General features: G+C 44.7%; 1 protein-coding gene across 1 annotated transcript; it reads left to right on the forward strand.

Moving 5' to 3' along the window:
* Positions 1-625: 625 nt before the first annotated feature.
* On the forward strand, positions 626-21,648 carry wdr75 (WD repeat domain 75). The gene is made up of 21 exons (XM_079253845.1): positions 626-721; positions 1,283-1,412; positions 4,036-4,101; positions 4,667-4,766; positions 5,078-5,202; positions 5,296-5,366; positions 7,614-7,730; positions 8,308-8,396; positions 9,222-9,380; positions 9,551-9,610; positions 12,263-12,378; positions 12,458-12,633; positions 12,736-12,896; positions 15,291-15,471; positions 17,736-17,830; positions 18,901-18,996; positions 19,237-19,406; positions 20,159-20,218; positions 20,624-20,767; positions 20,845-20,936; positions 21,056-21,648. The coding sequence occupies exons 1-21, from the start codon at positions 636-638 to the stop codon at positions 21,279-21,281; spliced, it is 2,520 nt and encodes an 839-aa protein (XP_079109971.1). The 5' UTR covers positions 626-635; the 3' UTR covers positions 21,282-21,648.
* The last annotated feature ends 1,979 nt before the right edge of the window (positions 21,649-23,627 follow it).

Raw genomic sequence — 23,627 nt, forward strand, 5'->3', positions numbered from 1 at the left:
CAAAGAGAGTTCTACATGGTAGCATAATTATCTCCGCCAAGGAGGTTATGTTTTTACCGGCTTTATTTGTTTGTCTTTATTTGTTTTCTGTACGGTTGCAATAACCAGCGAAATACTGAAAGCAGATGGTGTGAAATTACGTTCCAAGAGGTGAAATAATAATTCATTTGACCAGATAAAAAAAAACAACAAAAAAACAAAACAAAACAAAAAAAACAGATAGGCAAATCGGAATGCAACAATAAACAACCAAACATGCTAGTTTGGAATTAATTTAAACATTTACTTATATTGTAGCTACCTTCTGTTTTAGTTAAAAAGTATATAACAATATTTTAGCATAAAAGCACGTTGTTTTTTAATATTTTACAATGATCGATATCATAACAATATATCTGTCCTTTGTAACAAACTAAACTGTGAGAAAAATTAGGGGAAAATTCGTGGAAATTATTGTCGTGGTTGGACCTACACCTTACAAATTAATGCATTGGAAGCGCAGGGGAGACCCATCCAAGATGGCGACGCGATGAGACGTCAGCTCGCAAAGGCAGCGTGAGCGTGATGCTATGCGTCGTCTATGTATATTATCTCTATGGTGCGAATGGGCGGGGTCAGAGGTGAAAGGTGAAAACATGGGTGAACACGCTGAAATCCGCGTGGTTCATCGGGGTGGCAGTAAAATTAACTTCAGACAGCCCGTCATAAGTAATGATTCAAGGTTAGTATGTACTTTTGTTGCGACCGTATGTGATGTTTGGTGTTTCACATTTCTCGCGGTTCTTTTAGCGTTTATTAGCTACGCGGCTAACACTGGTGCTAGCTGTTAGCTTAAGCAGCTAGCACCGGTGTTATTTGTTTATTTTCTATTTTATTCTATAGTCATTTTTTAAACATTTATTTAACATGTATTTATTGATAGAGGAATAACCCCTTTAGATACACCATCTCGTTTTTAAGGGGTGCTCTAAATAAAAGTAACAAAAATAATAGCAGCAGCATCCACCAAAAAACAAAACAAAACAAAAAAAAAAAAACCCAATAAATTTACAAACAGGAAAAAAAAAAAAAAAGAATAGGTAAATGGATAAATAACAAAAGAATAAAATAAAAATAACATGTAAATACATGTAAAAGTCATCATCAATCATACAAAAGAACACAATAAAAATAAATCACGGTACTACTGTATTTATCGTTATGCCGATAATGACTGCGGTTAAATATTTCTGACTCCATTAACACCAATCTGACCGCCTGTTTGTGGTCTCTGCTGCTGCAGGTTCTTGCTTTGTGCCTCAGGGGACAGTATTAAAGTGTTCAGCACCTCCACAGAGGAGTGTTTACACGACCTGCGGGGACACACCGACCTGGTGACAGGTGTGCTGCTCAGACCCTCCAACCATCTGCAGGTACAGTCACCTCTCTACAGACCCAGATCTGAGTCCTGCTGTGTGTAATTTTCATACAGCTCATCAACCCCTGCTTATTAGTTTAGTAAACAGCTTTGCTAATTATTACCTGAGAGGAGGTGGGCCTGTTGTACCTGCTGTTTCTGAATTGTATATTTACACTAAAGTCATGAAGTTTATCATATATTTGGGGTTTTGTGCAGCAGTAACAGGGAGGCTGAAGAAACCAGTTGGTGCATTTATTGCCATATTAACCCTTCTGACCAAAGCTTCACACTTAAATTGTGTTTACATAGTTAAGCTTTTGATCTTTCCAAGAGCATCACTCTCTCCAGATGTAGAAAACAAAATATCTTTGTCATTTTTACATTCCTCTTTAAAGTTGTTTTTTTTTTTTTAACAGTTTTCATTCTCAGAGGACAAAAAGTCATACTTTTATATGTTGAAATAAGACCTGGTTTGTTCAGGCAATTGTTCCATGGCCTTGAACAAGACATATATGTATGTGTGTATGTATATATATATATATATATATATACTTATTTATTTATCTATCTATCAATCACATTGCTAATTTGAGTTTATTCATTCATTTTCTGAACCGCTTAATCGAATTCAGGGTCGCGGGGAAGCTGGAACCTATCCCAGCTGGCTTTGGGCGACAGGCAGGGTGCTAACTTGAGTTATTGTTATTTTGTTGTTTTTTAACTTGACTGAGGACAAGATTATTTTTATATCTTTATATTGTAAATAAATTCATTTAAAATTTGACCATAAGTGTCTAATGTGATACATGACACAAGAATAATGAAAACTGCATTATTTAAATGTAGCCCATCTTTTGACATGAGATTTAGTGTACAAAAGTTAATAAAAACAAATGATCATAGACAAGACTAGTCTAAAAATGTCAGAGGTCTCTGTCATGTAAGAAAAAGAGAAAAATATCGAGAGTCAAATCGAATCGTGACTCTAAAATCGAAAATCAAATCGAGGATTTGGAGAGTCGTGACACTTCAATTTACACAGATAAATGTATCTTGATATTTGTCAGTATTTTTTATTTGGGATGTAACGTAAAGCTTTAGGAGCTCCAGTTCTAATTAAGCAGAATGGGTTTCAATGGGTAATACTGAAGTCATGCCATAGATTCTGCCTTAAGATTCTTTTATTGTTCCTTTTTAAACCACATCGGTGTTGCTCTACCAGTAAGCTGATGGTCATTGTCCTGCTGGAAGGTGGAGAAGGTTTATAGAAGGTCCAGCCAGGTTTTCCCTGGATTTAACCCTGTTGTTCCCTAACTTCTGACCAGTTTCCCCAGTCCCTTCTGGTAAAACATCCCCACAGCATGGTGGTACCACCACCATGCTTCACTGTAGGGACGGAGTTTATGGGTTTATGCTAGACATAGTTATTTCCTTCATGGTATAATATTTACATCAGACAGATTCAGGGTTTCTCTGCTGTGGATGTTTGCAGCGCCTTCCGTTGGTCTCTGGTTGATCCCTTCTTCCTGTAGGTCTCGGCTTTGGTAGTCCTTTTTTTATCCCACCAAACTCTCTTCTCTCTTCTGGTGATGGATTTAATGGTGTGCCATGAAATGTTAAACTTTCAGATTGTTTTTATAACTTAGTGCAGATTTGTACTGGAACCACTGATTATAAAAAGTGAATTAAAAAAGAGCATGAAAACAGTGTTTTCCAGCTCATTTCCAGCTGCTGAAACGAGACCAGAAGTCTGTGGACCAAACTGAAAGGCGAAGATCGGTTGGAGATGATTGCATTTGCTGGATTTACAGATCAGGATTTGAGCTCCGAACGACGTGTTCGGAGATCTGCAAACAAAGTGTCTGTTTCCTCCTGAAAGATCCATCATGTCCCCCGAGTTCTTGGCTTTTAACATTAAAGAGAACATCTGTACTACGTCCAGGAGACGGTGGACTGTCTTCTCTCTGCTGATGGTTAAAGATTTGCTCCACCTGAAGAGAAACTCCTCCTGATGGAGTCGAATCAGTTCAGTCTGGTTTCTTTTCACTCTGGCTGGTCTGTTAATATAATTATTATTTATATGTAGTAGATTCAGACAAACTTATGCAGAAGGAAAAGCAGGTACCTGTTAGTGTGAAAACTGTCTTGTGCTGAATTTTATTAAAAAAAACAACTAATTCCTAAAAGTAGCATTTCAATTCTCTTCTTTTTTAGACTGGACCATGACTTCTATTTATTTAGTTAAATGTAGTGTGTTAATGTAAAGATCCTCTGAGAAATTATAATTAAAAGATCAAAATGTTTTTGTTTTTACCCTTTTTTTCTGTCATACAAACCACTTCACATACATCAGACAGTAAAGATGTTTAACTCAACATGAAAAACAGTCGGATGACAAATAAAAGTAATAAAAACTGTCGATAAAACAACGATTACTGTGTAGCTGAACAGAAAATACATCACAATAACAGATCCAGGGAAAGATTGTTGGAGCCTTTTCCCTTCAGAACTGTAGAAATTCTTGGTGCGACAGATTCAGGGAGGTTTTGGGAACATTCCTCAGATTGTTTCAGACTTTACAGTAGAGAATCAGTGTCCAGATGTTGCCTGATCATGTGGATCTCGCTGCGTTGCAGGTCTACTCCTGCTCTACAGATGGCACTGTCAGACTGTGGGACTTCACAGACGGCATCCTCATCAAGGTCAGATTTCATTCTTCTGTTTTCCATGGTTAAAGCAGGATGAGTCGTCTTCACCGTGGAGCGGCGTCCTGTTCTCCCGTACGTCAGTAATCTGCTCCATAAACGGCTCCATGAGCCGTAAAGAGGGGAGGGATGAACATAAAGAAAAGCCCCCCAGCCTGTGTTTTCATCCTTTCTATGTGCTTTTGTCCCAAATCGATTCCACTTTTTTTTTTGGGTGCTGATTCGATTTAAATTAGGATTCTCACAATTCTTTGATATTGCTGATTTTTGTAGATTAAAAACCCCCCCAAAAAAATGTATAAAACCGTTTTTTTTGCTCGACACTTTTCTTTGTTTTCATGGATGAAAAATCAACCCAGCAGCCAGAGCATAATTCTGCTGCTATAATGTCCAAGAAGACGAGTAAAAAGATCAATAAAAACAATAAAAATGACCCTTTTTAATGGATTATTTTTATTTATTTTTAAAAAATCAAAATTTTTTTTTTTTTACAAAAATCCATTTTAAAATTGTGAAAAAACTCCTGATTTTTTTTTTATTTTCCCGCCGCTAATCGTTTCAGACTTACATCATCGGACATCCAGTCTACTCCCTTTACGGATCTGCGAACCATGACGGCGTCCTCTTCATCGTTACTGACAAGCAAAGCAACAAAGGATCCGGTAGGTCGGTTCCTGCTTCAGTCGGTCTGATGGGAAATAAGACATCAAGACTTCCAGATGTGTTAAAATCCTCTCTGTTTGTATTTCTGTTTTTACAGCAACTTTAAATGTATTATTTTATGTTTTCATAAATGCTGAAATTCCTCCTTTGACCCTCCTCGTTCCCGTCTGCTCTCCTGCTCGCCATATCCCATGTGTGTGAGGGGTCGCCTCATTTCTAACACGCTGAAGATGAAACTGGATGAGAGGTCATCGGTGGGAGTGTGTAAGACACAGTGTGTGTGTGTGACACTGTGTGTGTTTATGTGCAGAGTTGTTCCAGCTGGTTGCGCTGCATCTGCCTCAGTGTGGAGACCAGCTGGTGGAGGCCAGAGAGCTGTCCGCTGTGCTCGACAACTGCAGCTCCAACCCAGAGGCCGTCGCCTTCGGTAGACTGGTACGCCCCTCACCAGTACATCTTAAAGCTGCATTTAAACTGGTCTCTGGGATCTCCAGTAATGGTTTTAACCAAATTCTGTCTTCTTTGCAGGGAGAGTATCTGGTTTCAGCCAAAGAGTTGCAGCTGGAGGTTCATTTCTTCAAGAAGCAGAAGTCGTTCAGGTTCATGTTCTTCTGTATTTGTTTACTTCCCAGTAAAAACCAGTGACAAAACCGGATGTCCACCAGGAGTCACCCACTCTGGCTCTCAGGGCCGGTGTCCTGCGGGGTTTGGATGTTTCCCTGCTGCAACACACCTCCTTTGTATAAAATGGAGTCTGGCCCATCCTTTCCAGTGCGGTGTGTTTCTGCAGGGACACATCCAGGTCCTGCAGGACGTCATGCGCTCTCTGCTTCAGACAAAGCAGGTTCATCTGTACGGCACATTTCATTTGTTTCACACGTTTTCACACACATTTCATTTAATTTGTTCGGCACATTTCAACAACACGGTGATTCAAAGAGCTTTATGGAGACTTCAAAACATTAAAAACTAAAAAATGTCATTTAAAATTAAAAGAAGAAAGCAGGAAAAAGGAAATAACATTAAATTAAGGCTTAAAATGATCATTTCCAGCTTTAAATAAACATGCAGATTTGGACTTAAACTTAAAATAGCTTTAAATAAAAACCAGTGAAACGCCGCTGAGAACAGGAGGGTCTTTAACCTACATGTTCCAGCTGATCTGAGGATTTCTGGGAGTTTCTTCCAGACATGTGGAGCATAGAAGCTGAATGCTCCATGTCTCCTCTGGGAACTGATAAAAGACCGGATCCAGATGAAACAGAGGGGTCGCCTTGGTTCATACTGGGCATACTGGTCCATTCAGAGCTTTATAAACCAGCGACAGAACTATCCAGACGTTGTAAAGACGTCAGAACTGGACTGATGTGGTCCACTTGCTGGGTTTTAGTGAGGACTTGAGCAGCAGCGTTCTGAATGAGCTGCAGGTGTCTTACTGGTTTTTTAGGAAAACCCAGTTACAGTAATCAAACAGACTAAAGATGAAAACCTGGACTAGTTTTTCCAGGTCCTGCTGGGACATCAGTTCTGTTACCTTCATGTTAAAGTGAAAGTAAGCAGACTTTTCTCTTAATGAGTCCATCACTAGACCCAGATTTCTGGCCTGGTAGGTGGTTTTCAGCTCTGTGGTGATCTTTAATTGTTTCTCTTTGGCTCCAAAGACGGTCACTTTAGTTTAGTTTCACCATGAACTTGTTGCACAAAACCCCTCGATCTGTTCTGTAGATGCTCTTCACCGTGTAGTAGCCGCCAACAAAACGCCACGAAGCTCCACTGAATCTTATCTGTAGCACATTTACTGATGGGTAGAGATCCAGCTGCAGCCTGAACAGATGTTTCACCGCGGAAACGACGTGTGTGTGTTTGTGTGTTTGTTTGTTTGTTTTTCCATCATCAGAGCCAAACTCTAACATGTCAGGTTTCATGTCGTCTATCAGCGTCTGGAGAGAGTCGGCGTGAACTCGCACTGTTTGTCTCACCCAAGCAGCAACCTCCAGCGGTTAAAAGTAAAGCCGATGCGAAGTGCATAAAACTGCAGTTCCCCCTTCATCCTCTAGGGGCTGCTAAACAGAGCAAATCCCCATAGACTCCCATGTTAAAAAGACCAACTTCACAGCAGGAATAAACATGTTTACAGTTTGTTACAAAAACACATTTTAGGTTTAATAGGTCAGGTTTACCTTCATGACAACTGTGGGGGAGTGAATTATTTTCTAACTCGCCCGTTTAAAAGTAATTTAATCTCGAAGTTCAGCATATTTAGGGGCGTGTCCTTTTGATTGACAGGTTCCCGCTTCAAGTCAGAAGAACGTAGAACAACCGCGGTTTTTAGGCGGTTAACAACGTGACTTAGCTTTAGCCCGCTAACCTCCGTTAGCTGGTTAGCTCCTGTTATATCCGGGTTAGCTCGGTTAGCTCTTAGCTACAGAAAGTTCGGAGTTCGCATGATGTCAATCATCCACCATGACGCTCACAGCCCCCCTCTCAGCTCCACCTCTTTGCCCATATTTGTATTTTCCTGGCGAGATGACACACATGCCCCTGCCAAGATGGCGATGGTAGGAACCGCCCACCGAGCTTCAGTTCAGCTCTTCAGAAACCTTCGGGTGACGTCACAGAGGCTCCGCCCATCATTTTATATACAGTCTATGGTCTCACCGCCTCAGGTCGTTGGTCTGCGGCTCTCTCCTGCTTCATGACCGGTTTAAACCAGTAAAGCTTCCAGTCTTGTCGTGTTTCAGAGAAGGTCGTGATTCCTCTAACCCCCAGAAGTCGCATCTCCAGACTTACCTGCGAAGTCCCAGACGTGTGAAACGTTGAACTGGAAACGTTTTGTTGGTCAACAGGTTTTTCCTCAAGAAAGGCGACAAAAAGGGAGGAAGGAACACGTTCACATGCGTCGCCTGTCACCCGAAAGACGACTGCGTCGCCACGGGACACGAGGACGGCAAGATCCGGCTGTGGTCAGTCACCACACACACACACACACACACACACACACACACACACACACACACACACACACACACACACACACTCTCACTCACGGCCTGCTGGCTGTTTACTGGAATCACCTGCTGTTTATCTGTGAGCTGAAGCAGTGAACTTCCTCCCGGCTCATGTGAAGGAAAGTTTGTTTCTCCACAGATTCAGTTTCTTCTTCCGTAAATCACTTTTAATTACTGATACGTATCATTCAGTATTTCTTCTGTTTCTCATTTGTATTTTACTTTGATTTATCCAGTTTTTGATTGGAATTTATTTAAATTTAATTTAAATCATTTTAATTTTTTTTTATTGTTTTTATTTTCTACTAAATGAATTTGATTTGAATTTATTTTAATTTGCTTTCATGTCATTAAAATTCAATTTGAATTCAGTTTCATTAAATTGTTTAATTTTTGCATTACTGTAAAATGAAATGTAATTAGAAATTTATTAGAATTTCTGCTTGTTGTTATTGATTAGTTTATTGATTCATAGCCTTTGGATTGGCTCATCGATGAGATGCAGCTCTGTTGTTTCCTGATATTCTTCCAGGAGAAACTTCCACCACCACAGGGAGTACACCTACACCACCCTCCACTGGCACCACAGTGCGGTGGCCTCGCTGTGCTTCACTCCAGAAGGTATCGCCTCTAGTTCCTCTCCTGAAGAGTGAAATCAACTCAAGAGAGAAATGATTTATTTGTTCCATGTAAAGCTTGTTCCATCCTCCACCAGAAGCCAGAATTTTCCTCTTGTTCTTGAGGCCCTGAGAAGAAAATGACGTCATTTTGTTCTCGCGGACGCGTTTGAAGACAGTTCTCGACACATCGGGCTGCAGAACTTTTTTCTTGCGGGGCTCCAAGAAGTATCGTGTGATTGGTCGGACATGTGAGGTGGGCGTGGTTAACACGGAGAAAGCAGGAAGCGGAGTTGCTGCTTCCGCTTTACTGTTGCAGGTAAAACGGATTGTTCTGATAAAACAGCTGATCGAGGTGGTGAGAAAGTACCAACATTTTTACATTAAAACACTCGGACCCTGCCGCGGACGAAGCTGCTCGTTAAATATGAAACCAGAAACTCGGAGAGCGGAAACCTCCACCAAACACATTGTTAAAGAATCCTTTTAAACATTCCTGGATCCAAACGGTGATCCTGATCACCACTAGAATTTAATCACTTCTTCATTTTCACATTTCCAACAATTCTGGAAATGTTTATAAAAAATCCATCCGTAACCTTTTGAGTTATCTTGAGCACAAAGACGCTGGTAAAAACATAACCTGGTGGAGGTAACAACCGGGTTCATGGCACATAAAGCAGACATCGCCCCTCGCAGTGACCCCTCCCCGCTGCAGACCTGCTTCTCCTGGAGGAGTTTTTTCTTGTTCTTGCTTCTCGTGGAGGATGGAACAAGCTTTAGAACAGTTTTTATCAACCAGAAGTGTGTGTGTGGCTGGTTTAATCAGGCACCAACTTGCTGAGTGGCGGTGTGGAGTCCGTACTTGTTCAGTGGAGATACAAGCAGGAGAGCCAGCGTGACTTCCTACCCCGTCTGGGTGGTGCCATCACACACATCACCGTGTCACCTGACGGCGCTTTGTTCTGCACCTCACACTCTGACAACAGTAAGCTGCAGTCACGACGTGATCTGTCACGACGTCTTCCTCCTACACCCCACCACCAGTGGCAACTGGAGGAGCCGGCTTGTACCCAGTCGTGACCAGTTAATGGCTCTTTATCTGCTCGGTTGTGTAACATGGAAGCTGATGCGAACTAACTTGTGCGTCTCCTTTAGAAATCTCCGTCATCCAGAGCTGTGTGAAAGTGTCGGCCGTCATTCAGGGCCTGGTCAAAGGTGAGCGCAGACTGCAGGTAGAGACGCCGTCTGTCGTCGTAAACATGCTGTAGGAGCTCATAAACATGTTGTAGGAGTTCATCAACAGTAAACCTGCTGTAGGAGCTCATCAACAGTAAACATGCTGTAGGAGCTCATAAACAGTAAACATGCTGTAGGAGCTCATAAACAGTAAACATGCTGTAGGAGCTCATAAACATGTTGTAGGAGCTCATAAACAGTAAACATGCTGTAGGAGCTCATAAACAGTAAACATGCTGTAGGAGCTCATAAACAGTAAACATGCTGTAGGAGCTCATAAACGTGCTGTAGGAGCTCATAAACGTGCTGTAGGAGCTCATAAACAGTAAACATGCTGTAGGAGCTCATAAACATGTTGTAGGAGCTCATAAACATGTTGTAGGAGCTCATAAACAGTAAACATGCTGTAGGAGCTCATAAACATGTTGTAGGAGCTCATAAACAGTAAACATGCTGTAGGAGCTCATAAACAGTAAACATGCTGTAGGAGCTCATAAACAGTAAACATGCTGTAGGAGCACATAAACAGTAAACATGCTGTAGGAGCTCATAAACATGTTGTAGGAGCTCATAAACAGTAAACATGCTGTAGGAGCTCATAAACATGTTGTAGGAGCTCATAAACAGTAAACATGCTGTAGGAGCTCATAAACAGTAAACATGCTGTAGGAGCTCATAAACATGCTGTAGGAGCTCATAAACAGTAAACATGCTGTAGGAGCTCATCAACAGTAAACATGCTGTAGGAGCTCATCAACAGTAAACATGCTGTAGGAGCTCATCAACAGTAAACATGCTGTAGGAGCTCATAAACAGTAAACATGCTGTAGGAGCTCATAAACAGTAAACATGCTGTAGGAGCTCATAAACAGTAAACATGCTGTAGGAGCACATAAACAGTAAACATGCTGTAGGAGCTCATAAACAGTAAACATGCTGTAGGAGCTCATAAACAGTAAACATGCTGTAGGAGCACATAAACAGTAAACATGCTGTAGGAGCTCATAAACAGTAAACATGCTGTAGGAGCTCATAAACAGTAAACATGCTGTAGGAGCTCATAAACAGTAAACATGCTGTAGGAGCTCATAAACAGTAAACATGCTGTAGGAGCTCATCAACAGTAAACATGCTGTAGGAGCTCATCAACAGTAAACATGCTGTAGGAGCTCATCAACAGTAAACATGCTGTAGGAGCTCATAAACATGTTGTAGGAGCTCATAAACAGTAAACATGCTGTAGGAGCTCATAAACAGTAAACATGCTGTAGGAGCTCATAAACAGTAAACATGCTGTAGGAGCTCATAAACAGTAAACATGCTGTAGGAGCACATAAACAGTAAACATGCTGTAGGAGCTCATAAACATGTTGTAGGAGCTCATAAACAGTAAACATGCTGTAGGAGCTCATAAACATGTTGTAGGAGCTCATAAACAGTAAACATGCTGTAGGAGCTCATAAACATGTTGTAGGAGCTCATAAACAGTAAACATGCTGTAGGAGCTCATAAACAGTAAACATGCTGTAGGAGCTCATCAACAGTAAACATGCTGTAGGAGCTCATAAACAGTAAACATGCTGTAGGAGCTCATAAACAGTAAACATGCTGTAGGAGCTCATAAACAGTAAACATGCTGTAGGAGCTCATAAACAGTAAACATGCTGTAGGAGCACATAAACAGTAAACATGCTGTAGGAGCTCATAAACAGTAAACATGCTGTAGGAGCTCATAAACAGTAAACATGCTGTAGGAGCACATAAACAGTAAACATGCTGTAGGAGCTCATCAACAGTAAACATGCTGTAGGAGCTCATCAACAGTAAACATGCTGTAGGAGCTCATCAACAGTAAACATGCTGTAGGAGCTCATAAACATGTTGTAGGAGCTCATAAACAGTAAACATGCTGTAGGAGCTCATAAACAGTAAACATGCTGTAGGAGCTCATAAACAGTAAACATGCTGTAGGAGCTCATCAACAGTAAACATGCTGTAGGAGCTCATAAACATGTTGTAGGAGCTCATAAACAGTAAACATGCTGTAGGAGCTCATAAACAGTAAACATGCTGTAGGAGCTCATAAACAGTAAACATGCTGTAGGAGCTCATCAACAGTAAACATGCTGTAGGAGCTCATCAACAGTAAACATGCTGTAGGAGCTCATCAACAGTAAACATGCTGTAGGAGCTCATCAACAGTAAACATGCTGTAGGAGCTCATAAACAGTAAACATGCTGTAGGAGCTCATCAACAGTAAACATGCTGTAGGAGCTCATCAACAGTAAACATGCTGTAGGAGCTCATAAACAGTAAACATGCTGTAGGAGCTCATCAACTGGCTTCTGTTGAATGGATCCAGCAGCTGATGAACTTCTGCTAAATGACTGATTCGTTTGAGTCAGGTGTGTTGGAGCAGGGATGCATGGAAAACCTGCAGATCCAGCGGCCCGACAAGCTTTCAGTCTGATGCTTCATATGTAAAACTGAATGCATCCGGAACACGTGATTATTTAGTCAGACTGCAGGAACTTTTATCAGGTTTTCATGTCGTCTGAAAGCAGAAAACTCCAGTAAAAGTTTATATTTCATGACGTCTGACTCTGCTGACCGTCTCTGTCCTGCTTCAGGGGAAACCGTGCGGACCGACTTGGTTGTGGACCCGCGCAGCAAAGCTCTGGTGCTGAATGGAAAACCAGGACACCTTCAGTTTTACTCGCTCCACAGAGACAAGCTGCTGTACAACGTGAGGCTTTCACACGCTCTCAGCGAGCTGCAGGTATCGACCCGTTCCTGACGTCGCTCCTCTCCTCCGTCCCTCGCAGCTCGACATTGTCCAGCAGGAGTACATTCACCAGTCGGGTCTGGAGCAGTTTGAAGTGGTCAAAGCAGCGTTCGATGCCGCCGGCAGCTGGTTAGCCACAGTGGAAGAAAGGAAGCAGAAAGCCGCTGAGCTGGAGCTTAACTTAAAGCTGTGGGCGTTTGATGAGCCGGCGCAGAGGTATGACCACCCCGATGCCTTTCTCCTTTTTTTTTTCTTAATAAATGGAAATAATTCCCCGTCTTTATTCTTGATCCTCAACCACAACCCTGTAACCCGCAGTTTTGTGCTGAACACGACCATCTCGGCTCCCCACGAGGGACAGATTACAGCCATGTGCTTTGACCAAGCAGCCAGCAGCCAGACCACCCTGCTGGTCTCCGCCAGCAGAGATGGACACTTCAAAGCCTGGCAGCTGGCTGCGCCCGCCCTCACAGAGGAAGGTAAGCACGACGTCGGGACAAAGAGGCTCGTTTCAGCTGATCACACGACGTTGTCGCAGTTCTTCTGGATTTTCGTGACAACACGCAACTTTCTGCTGAGAGTTTTAAGTCATAAAACTGAATAAATTTAGATTTCTGGAGGAAAACCGTGCACGATTGTCTGCTGGATGTCCAGCAACCTGAGTGCCGTCGCTTTTATCAGCGGTTTCAGCTGCGATGTGATGATGATGAGGATGATGGTTTACGCTGCAGAACTTTCCAGGCAGGAAGTTTACAGTACAGTCGCGTTTATTCAGAGACTGTACATGTTAAACCCACAATGATCCATGATAACACCATTATTTATCACATCTTCATCACAAAGAAGATCTTTATGGAGTCGCCTCACTTTTGACCTGGAAGTTATGATGAAGTCACTTCCTGTTAATCTGCCACCAGTCAGAAAGCTTAAACGTTAATGTCAGGAGAAGCCAACAAGTGAAGAGAAAAGTAGGAAAATAATGATCCTCTAACGCTGGAATAAAGTCGAGACAATGTTTGTGATGCAGCTGAGTAGGTCTGGGCGATTAATCGGATTTTAATCTAAACTGCGATCTGGGTTTTCAATCGATGATAAAAATAAAAGGGTGTGATTATTTCTCTGCAGTTTCCTCTCCTGCTGTCTTCAGCTGCTAATCGAGCGTCTCTGGCGTTGCAGCGCTGTGCTGTAAACTCCTCCCACAGCCGCTTTGCTTTCATTCAGACACTGTTGCCAACTTGGCGACTTTCTCGCTAAATCTGGAGACTTTTTTTGTTAAAAGCGACAAATCTAGCAGCTTTTACTGGAGTTATTAGAGACTTTTCTGGTGTTTTGGCGACTGACTTGAAGGCACATATTGTTCTGCAGTTACTGTAAGGAAGGAGCAGCGGGAGTCTCTCCCGTCCTAAAGCACTCCCAGGCGGCCAGTCTCAGTCGGCTCCGGCTGCAGGTCAATGTAGAATAACTGCAGTAGGTTGTGGAAGTTCACCTAAACATAGTTTATACCATTGTCACTGACAACTGGCTGCATTATTTTCCTATACATAGTTTGGCCAGTTAAACACTGTAATATCCCTCCGTTACGGGGCGTTACCATAGCAACGCGTTAACCAGCTGGTTCAGATCAGCCGTCTTTTAACGGGTGGATGAGAGAAACGCGCTGCAGCTTGACAGCGGTTGTTTGGTATAAAACGTAAAATAGTTCCTATATAAGCGGTGAAAGCAGATTAAACAAGTCGGAACCGTACATTAGACGGTTATAATGCACGACATGGAGTCTAGAACACTGTTGCGGCTTCCTTTTCCTAAAGCCGCTGAAAGGTGTTGGGTCCTGTAATATTGGTGACGCGCTTCGTCCTTCCAAAGAGATGCTTTCAGTTGCGTTTAAGACAGTTTATTTTTTATAGGATCAGGGTTGCTTTATATATACAGAGAACGTGCTGTGATGACTTGACAGAAAATAAACCGGAATAATATTGAAGAAAACACACAAAAGGCTAAAGCAAAATACAAAGGAATAAAGCGAAAAGCGGTCAACAAAAATTACGGCTACCCAGCTGCCTCTCCCAAACAAACACCACGACGCGCAGCGTTGTTTATAAATACTGGATAATTGTGTTGAATAATGGAGATCTCAGTTTCAGTCAGAATAATCATGATATAATTTTCACCATAATCGAGCAGCCCTACAGCCGAGGTGCTTCAGTGAGGATCGCAGGTAGAAGTGTGTAAACATGGGAGCAGTGTATGTTGCTTGTTACAGACGGGAGGGAAGGATGTGCAGATGTGAAAAGGCTTGGTCGCTGCTGATCTGTTTTCTACAGAGTTCTGTTAGTAATAAATCTGTTTCCTTGGTTTGGTTGGTTTTGTTGCACAGATACATGAACTTTACATCCTTCTAGCCTGACAGCGGCGGCCGCCCTGAAGGCGTCTGCATGTTGGCTGGGGTTAAGATTCCCACTTCTACACCCAGTTTTACATTAAATATAAAAAGATGGACCAAAAGGGGTGGAAAATAATGACAAAGGAGGTTTTGTGAGTTTATCTACACTGCAAAAACTGAAATCTAAGATTAAAAATCTTAAACTGAGTACACATATGCTTATTTTTTTAAAGGAAAGATAATTCTTAGTTTTTATGCCAGATGATTCCTCTGGTTTTAAGTCTTTTTACTTGTTTTGGGAAGTCTTGACAAGCCAAATGTTCTTGTTCTGTTGGCAGATAATTTATCTTATTTTAAGCAACATTTACCTCATTTTTGTATATTTTTTTCTTGTTTTTTAAGGCTGAGTTTTTCAGTGTTTCGATAGCTGTTTTTCTCTCAGTAATCCAGCTCTCCTGATGTCCGTCTCCCTCCTCTTCCTCTCCTGATGCAGATGAAGGTCCCTCCTGGTCCTGCGAGTTCGTCGGGGCCTATCACAACCTGGTACCTGAATGCTGCTGCTTCTCACCCGACGGCTCTCTGCTGGCCGTCGGCTTTCAGGAGGTGGTGACGCTGTGGAGCCCGACCTCCTGGGAGCTCCTGTCCACGCTGTCCCAGCCGCCAGGAACCATCAGGTCAGAGCGTAGCGTCTTCACCGGCTGACCTGACCTGTTTCGTGCTTCTGGTCCTCAGCTTGAGCTGGTCGTGGATCTGGAGCTCGTGTGCAGGATAAACAGAAAGTTTAATCGTTTGATCTTCTTGCAGACCTGATATATCAAACCTACAGCCTTCATGTCTTTCAGTAAGGTTGGGCTCTAGATGCAAACACACACTTTGGGGACTCTTTTGACGGTTGCACCGTGGCGTCTTAACGTTTGGCAGGTTTTAGTCAGACTTTTATCTCCCCAAATGTTTGTCTGCGTATTCTTTCTGTCGTCCCTGCCTGAGCTCAGAGAGCCGTGACACGGTGATGAAGAGCCTGAGAGGAGGTGGTCTCCACCTGGCTGTACAACGTGTCGTTGGTTTGAGATCGCGAACGGCGCACTTTGAACATTCAGCTGACGAATTAGTTTAGTTTGTCATTAGTTTGGGTTTCCACGGTTCCCGAGCCAAAGGAGAAAATCTGGAGGAGAGTCGAGGGAATTTTGACCCCTGCAGGCCTCCATCTGTGTGACGTCAGCTGAACTAACAGATAAAGTCTGACTCAGAACCGCATCAGAGAAAAAAGACGGCGTCCAAAACTAGAGAAATTCAACGTAACGCACCTTTTAGAAGAAACGAAAAGTTCTTTCTGGCTGAAAATATTCTGGCTGCTGAACTGGGAAGCTGTCCTGGAGAAGATCCATGGAGGTACGTTGGTTAAACTACTGATAGGAACAAGTCATAAACACAGCGTACCGTAGAGCCAGAGAAAGATCGTCTCCATGACGACCATGAAGCAGGTGAGGAAGAATCCATGTGGGGAAATTTTCCAGAAGCACCGTGATCCATACGACATGTTTAGGCGGCATTCCCATCAGGATAGTCTACTAGACTCGGTCCAGTTGGGGACCCGGTCCAGAAGTAGGGGGGTGTATCCATGCAGACTGACATACTGTTCATGCTGCACTTTGGTGAAACCAGTCAAACCATTAGAATAATATCTCCCCATTCCCACCAGAGGTGGCGCTGCACTAGTATTTATCAGAAGAGAGGACCAGACCGGCGTGAAGAAGAAAACTCTGTTTCCTCCACCTGCCAGTTAAACATGGAGACCAAACTATGGCTGTTTTGGGTTTTTATTGTGTCTTATGCAAGTATCCTGCAGAAATCCACTGCAACAATGGAGGCAGTATGAACACCAGACGAGGCAGAGGACCCTTAACGCCATCGCTATGGATTTACCCACAATGCAACGCTACGCCACATGCAGGAAGGGACTTGTTTTGTAGTCCACTTCCTGTATTTGGTCCGCTTGAAACAGGCCGAGACCTGCGTTTGTAGGCGGACTGAGTTGTGTCTTTGGTCTGAATCAGAATTGGTTTGTTGCGTTCACATTTCCCCAAACGAAGCGACTTTCTCAGCAAACAGATCCGGATCAGAAAGGCTGATGTAAACGCGCCGTTACGGTAGTTTAACCTGCAGGTTTGGTTTTTAAAGACTTTGAGATGTGAGAAATGCAGTAAAAAAAAAAAAAAAGAAAGAAAAAAGGGGGGGGGGGGGGGCACACTCCCACATGAAATTATCTCCCTGCTGCATCTGAATGATGAGCTGGAGTACCAGTACAACCAGTGCAGGACGTTGGCCTGGAGCCCAGTACTTACTCTGTCATTAGCTGTTGTCAGGACTCCTGAATGATGAGGGGGGGGGGGGGTCCTTCGGGTCGGGGAGGACGCCGATGTAACGTCACAAGTTTCTGTACAGCTGTTCTGACAGGAACTGCTGGGTTTCACTTAGCGTCACCGTGGCAACCGTTCAGCGTTACTGAAAGGGTTTCGTCTCTCTCTGTTCGGGTCTCCCGGGTTGCAAACGCTCAGCGAGCCCCAGTTACAGTCGGCTCCCAGTAAGAATGGGAGTTTTGGACTCCGGCGCTGAGTGGGGAAGGGTCAGCCGGTGCGTGTTGCGTAACTGTCTCCTATAGATGTGGGTCAGCTGCTGGAGCTCCTCTCGCTCTACATGCAACAGAATCTTTGCTCCCACTGCAGCCAAAGGTTGATAAAGTTGCTCTGACACTGCGATAAAATACGCCGCAGCCACATTTAAAGGTGATTTCATGTTTAACTTGGCGCTTCGGTGAGCCTGCTTTCATGTTCCCATCTGAAAGATAATCCTGTGAAGAATGCGTGCGTCTGGATTTTTCATAGTTTCAGGCAAAGCGAAGGGGCTTGAATGTTGTTCTGTCCTTGTTTTTCTCCATCAGGGATCTTTGTTTCGGAAGGCTGAGCTGTTCAAAGTATCTGCTGGGAAGCACCACCAGTAAACTGCTCTGCTGCTGGAACCTCCTCACGTGCTCCTGTAAGACTCCCCGCTTCATCAGACGCTCTCACAACTAATGCAGCTTCTGTCCAGCAGCACAACAACAACTTTCAGCTGTAATGAACGGAATTTGACATCTGAGAATTTCAGCATTTCTTACGGGGTTGAAACGGTTGGACTGGGAAGCAGCTTTACTGGAAAGTCGTGAAGGAAGCGTCCAGTCCAGCCGCACGTCGTCCACAAACATCACGGCTGCGTTAGATCACCTCTCAGATAAAACCAGACTGCTTTTACATCATCTGTCAACCATGGCGGGGGGAGTATTATGGGATGGGAGCGTACAACTGCCTCTGTGCTACAAGCAGAGTCACTGACTGGAATGTGTTTAAGAGGCAGCATCGGGGTCCTGACCCGGTTCAGGTCAGGACACTGACTCCAGTCTGAGAGAACAAACACGCAGCTGAGAGCCGCCGCTCTAAACACGCCTTTCACAGCTAAGTTCCCCCAAAACCAGCCCAGTTCTTTCCCATCCTGGCTGCAGTTTGATCCAAAGAGAAATAACATCCCATAAAACGGGACGTTTCCTGTTTTAGTCCAAACATGATCAATTTAGTAAACTATCCTTTTAGAAAACATTATGAAGAAACTATTTCTGCAGCAAAATAATGAAGTTTTAACAGCTACATATTTTATTTACTACATTGCTACATATATATTTAAATCAATTTAAACTTTTTTCATATCATTTACATATTTTATTTAATTTAAGATTTTTTTCCACATTTATACATTTATCACAACCTCCAGATCTGAAAAATCCCCAAACATTTGATCCCAGGTATCAGAAACTGCAAAGTACAGTAATTTACTCTGATTGTCGTAACTTTTAAAGGTCTACAAGTTATTTTAAATGTCCATATGTGTACATTTCCACATCTGCAGTAATGAGCTGACTTTGAGTCAGAAAGATGGAACAACCAGTTTAACTTCAGCTTTGCTGCCTTCATGTAGACGACAGGAAGGAAATCAGCCTCTCTGTGGTACATGTGACGATATGTGAGCTGACGCCAACATCTCAGGGTTTTTATGTGACTGTTCCTGTGTGACAGTGGAGTGGAGCACCTCCATGGACATCTGCCTGCTGCTGGCCGACCCCCTCTCCGACAACATGGCTGCTTTTGGCTGTCAAGCTGGATCCACTGACTGTAAGCACATTAAAGTTCATTTCCCAGTAAAACCTCTTCCTGGACCTGTTCCTATGAGTCTGACTCTGTTCCCTGTGGGGATCTGAGGTGCGTGGGGGTCTCTTTTCCTTGTGGGGGTCTGAGGTGTGTGGGGTTCTCTCGGGGTCTCTGTTCCCTGTGGGGGTCTGAGGTGTGTTGGTGGGACATAACACGCCCCTGTTTGTGACTTCAGTCTCGTTTCGCCGTTGTCTCTGTTTTCAGTGTTTGTCTTCAGGCCCAGTGAGCCCCGGCCGCTGTTTTCCCACAAGGCCGTGTGTTCGGGGAGCGTGACTCGCGCCGTCTTCGCCCCGAGGGAGGTGATGCTGGAGAGCTGCGAGGAGAGCAGCCAGTGGCTCAACTGCTCTCAGCTTTACTTCCTCACGCAGCACATGGTAGGTAAACACCAGATCCAGACTTCTAAAGACTTTTTTAACGGTCAGACCGTGATGGGAACGAGGCGGTGCATACGGCTTGTTACTGATCGGCATCTCTGAGTCCAGCGTACAGCTTCAGGTTGAGTTGATGTCATGCAGGGGCCGCGTTCCAGATGCATTGATGACAGAGTTACAGCTAACAGCTACTTTCCATCCAGTCAGCTGGAAGCCGATAACAGAAATACACGGTGGTAAATGGACTTTTATAACAGTCATACAGACCGCTCAAAGCGCTTTAACCTGCCCATTCAGGGGGGAGGGGGCGCTCCGGGTCACATGATCCCATAAGAGACTGATCCGCTCCTGCAGTTACAACGTCTGGTTTCTGAAGGTTTCAGCCCCGTCGGAGCGGCGACACGCATCACGCTCTGTTTACTGACCCCAGAAATCCTCCACTGCTCGCATCAGACTGATGTTTGCCTCAGAAGTTGCTTCTTCATGCTTTTTATAATTAATTAATTAGTTTATAAGACGACGGTGTGCTCTAATCTTCCATGGGAAGCTGTGGAGCGTCTGAAGATGCTCCAGCGGGGGTCTAGTCGGCATCATAAGACCCACTGTGTGTTCAGACATCAGAGCTGATGAAAACCTCCTGCTACAGGGAGGATAGTTGTTTATGAGGCTTTCCAGTTAGATTAATGGGATTAAACAGAAACCAGGAGACTGTCTGAACATTTGTTGGACCAAATAAACTCTTGTTTCTTTTGCAGGACCTCCTGACGTTTACCACCAAGGCAGAGGACGACAGGCTCCATGCCTCCAGCAAGCAGGTGAGCAGCTGTCGGGATCCGAAAGCTTGCAGACCTTTGGGAGATGAACACATTCTGGTGATCTTACAGCTGACGTGAGGCGGTAAAACGTGAAGTCAGACGTGGTGAAACTGTTAAACCTGCAGCAGAAACAACGTTTGCTTGCAGCTGAAGCTCAGCCACCCGACTGCCAAGAGGCACTAAAACTGCCAAGGGGTCAAGTCAACCATGGACTCATGCAGCTTTTGTTCTCCAGTCTCTTCTGTCCTAATGAGGAAGAAAGAGCCGAGTATCCCAGTATTCCCAGTTTCTCCCAGCGTCGCTGCATCAGAATGACATGAAGGCTGAAGACGAACCTCAGAGTCGATGTTTTAAACCTGTTTTCATCCTCTGTAACGTTTCCCCGTCTTTTCCTCCCTCTCTAAGCTTGTTGTTGACGACAGCGTTGCCATGACGCCGTTCTACCTGTTGCTGGGGAAACATCAGGATCAGCAGTGGAAAAACCGGGAGCTAATGAGCAGCGAGTCCGCTGAGACGGCTCTGCCTCAGAGCTCTGCCGCCATCAGAGAGGTCGGTGGTTTTAGCATGAGGGGGGGGGGGGGTGTACAGAAACATGAAGAGGTCTGACATGAGTCTCTGTCCAACAGCTCCTACAGACCCCCGCCCACGTCCTGCCCTCCACCTCCTTCCTCTGCTCCATGTTCGTGCAGTCCCTGCTGGTCTCCGTGGGAGACCCCAGGTCAGTGGGCGCTCCGTGTGATCCAGAGCTGCACGAGGGGAAATCTGGGTTGGTGGTTTTTCATGCAGAGTCACGTTAACGTGTTCTCTCTCTCTCTCTCTCTCTCTGCGTCCTCGCAGCCTCGGGGAGGAAAACAAGCCAGCAGAGGAGGAAATGGACAGTCAGAAAGAGGAAGAAGACTCAGAAGGGGAAATGGAAGCCAGAGTCTCAAGACCAGAGCAGGCGCCATCGGGAGGCCCGGCGGCAGAGTCCGCCGCCCCCACCTTGACTAAAGCTGAGCTTAGGGAACTGAGGAGGGTGAAGAAACTGGACCACAGCTGGCTCACAGGCCTCCTGGACTCCTGAGAACCCTGCGTGTGAAAACAGACACTTCAGCGCCGTCTGCAGCCATTTTTGTTTGTTTTACTGTTGGAAGCGGATTCCTCGTAGACGGGAAGGCGGCCGCGGCCAGGAGGAAACGGATTGCTGCAGACAGTAACCCGAAACAAATGTTGGAGAAGCGTCTGCTGCCTTGGCAGGACTGGAAGAGTCTGTTGGTGTCTGAACAATAGAAATTCCTCCGGTTGAAAGCGCTGGCGTTGTGCAACAGCCAAGTTCTGGACTGGAACCCAGTCCCACCAGAATATCCACATTACTCTGGTCTAAGCCGCTCCTGGCCAGCTGTATGTTTGCAGACTTTGTATCGTTTGATATTAAATGTTTTTTTCCACTTGTTCCTTCCTCCGACAACATATTTCCAGGTGGTGTTTATGCAACATAAAGTGTGTGTGACGCCTCAGACGCTGCTGGGCTGGGAAAAGCAAATGTTTGCCGTGTGGAGGCAAGAGAACGTGTTTCCATCCATCTGGGCCTGTAGGGAGCAGATAACGACATTTCTTTTCCCTCCATGCTTCACATCATGGCTGCTAACATATCCAGGAGTTGCTGCTTCCTGTGTCGTAGTGCAGGGATCCTGGTCCTGGTCCTGGAGGACCGGTGTCCTGCAGGAACACACCTGATTCATGCTCAGACGAGCTCTACATGTCTGCTGAACACGTTGCTGAATCAGGTGTGTTGCAGCGGGGACACTTGGACCGGACCAGGACTGGGGATCCCTGCCGTAATGTGTCCCACGTCCCTCCAGTCTGGTCATTCAGCTCATACAGCGCTGGTTGAAGGTATTTGCCCCCCTTCTACTTTTTCGTCACACTTGAATGAGTCGGATCGTCACACAGATTTCAGGACAACCTGAGTAAAACACAACATGCAGGTTTGAAATGAGGATTTTATTTAAGTCTCCAAGTCGTCATGATTCTGTATTTGTCCGCTGAATCTAACAACTGGTTGTTCCACCTCCTTTGTGAGAACTGCCAGTGAAACTTTCAGGTACTGGCGAGCTGTCCAGGTTTACCCCGCCTTTCCCAAAGACTGCTGGGATAGGCTCCAGCTTCCCGGCGACCCTTCATCGGACAAAGCGGTTAGGATGATGAATGAATGAGTCTTTGAAGTGGCTGTGGAGGAACTTTGGCCCCCAGAGTGGTTTTAACTTGGCCACATCGGAGGGTTTTCCAGCGTGAGCCGCCTATTTAAAGCCACTCCACAGCATCTCAGCTGGATTCAGGTCTGGACTCTGACTCGCCGGTCCAAAACCTTCATTTAGTTTTTATTTAAGCCAACTTGCTGGCGTGTTTCTGGTCGGTGTCCCGTTGCGGTTCCATCAGTCGCAGCAAGTCGTCCGGGTCCTGAAGCAGCAGCGCTGCCCCCGACCATCACACTACCACCACCGTGCCTGACTGTTGGGATGAGGTTTTATTTTCTCACCACATGAAACGGGATACACGCCTTTGTCTCATCAGTCCAGAGAGTATCTTCCAGAAGTCTCAGGGATCATCCAGATGTTTCAGGCAGATGTGGGAGGAGTCTTTGTGTTCTCTGGTTTTGGTCTTGGAGCTCTCCCATGATGCATTTCTGTCCCGTCTCTTTTGGCTTCGGCAGAAGGAAGAGTTAAAGCTGCCGATAAAGTTCTCCTATAAAAACATCTCCTTTCTGCTGGAGCTGCTCCCCAGCTGGAGCCTCACAGCGTCTGGCTGGAGGACCATCATGTCAGCATCCTGCCATCAGCTCCAGATCTGAAACATCTGGAAAGACCGCAAACGGAAACTGGATGGTCACAAACCAGCAAAGCTGAGATGTTTGATCTGTAGCAGGAAGAGGAGAAAGCTACTGGTGGAGAGAAACCAGAGCCATGAAGGCTGGGATCACTCCCCAAACACTGATGGCTGAATGTTCTGTGGTCCAACCACTATTTGACTGTTTATGACTTTAACCCTCGTAGGTCCTTCAGTTTGCTCTTTCCTTGCTTCCTTCAGCGGCTCTGACCTTTCACCAGTTAAAGAGAAACATGGCAACAGTTTTACAGTCTGCAAACATTCGTGAGTCTGACGGCTGTTTATCCTAACAGACTTCCTACGTACAACTTGAGGAGTAATCTCAGAAGGTGAATGAAGCCCATTAAGTGTCTCGCTCATGGATGGGTTTGTGTAAGTGTAGTGGGAGTGGCCAATCGGTAAGTGGGAGGAGTCAACATGGTTAGGTTAAAGGCTGGTTTTTACTCTCACAGCACAGCATTTGCATCACTTTGGTTGTGTCGTAACCACCGGAGGCTCTGTGTAGGTCTGCAGGTGCTCGATGCGCCTTTGTGCATCCCGGCTA

This window comes from Telmatherina bonti, assembly GCF_933228915.1.
Source record: "Telmatherina bonti genome assembly, chromosome: 15".
Lineage (NCBI taxonomy): Eukaryota > Metazoa > Chordata > Actinopteri > Atheriniformes > Telmatherinidae > Telmatherina > Telmatherina bonti.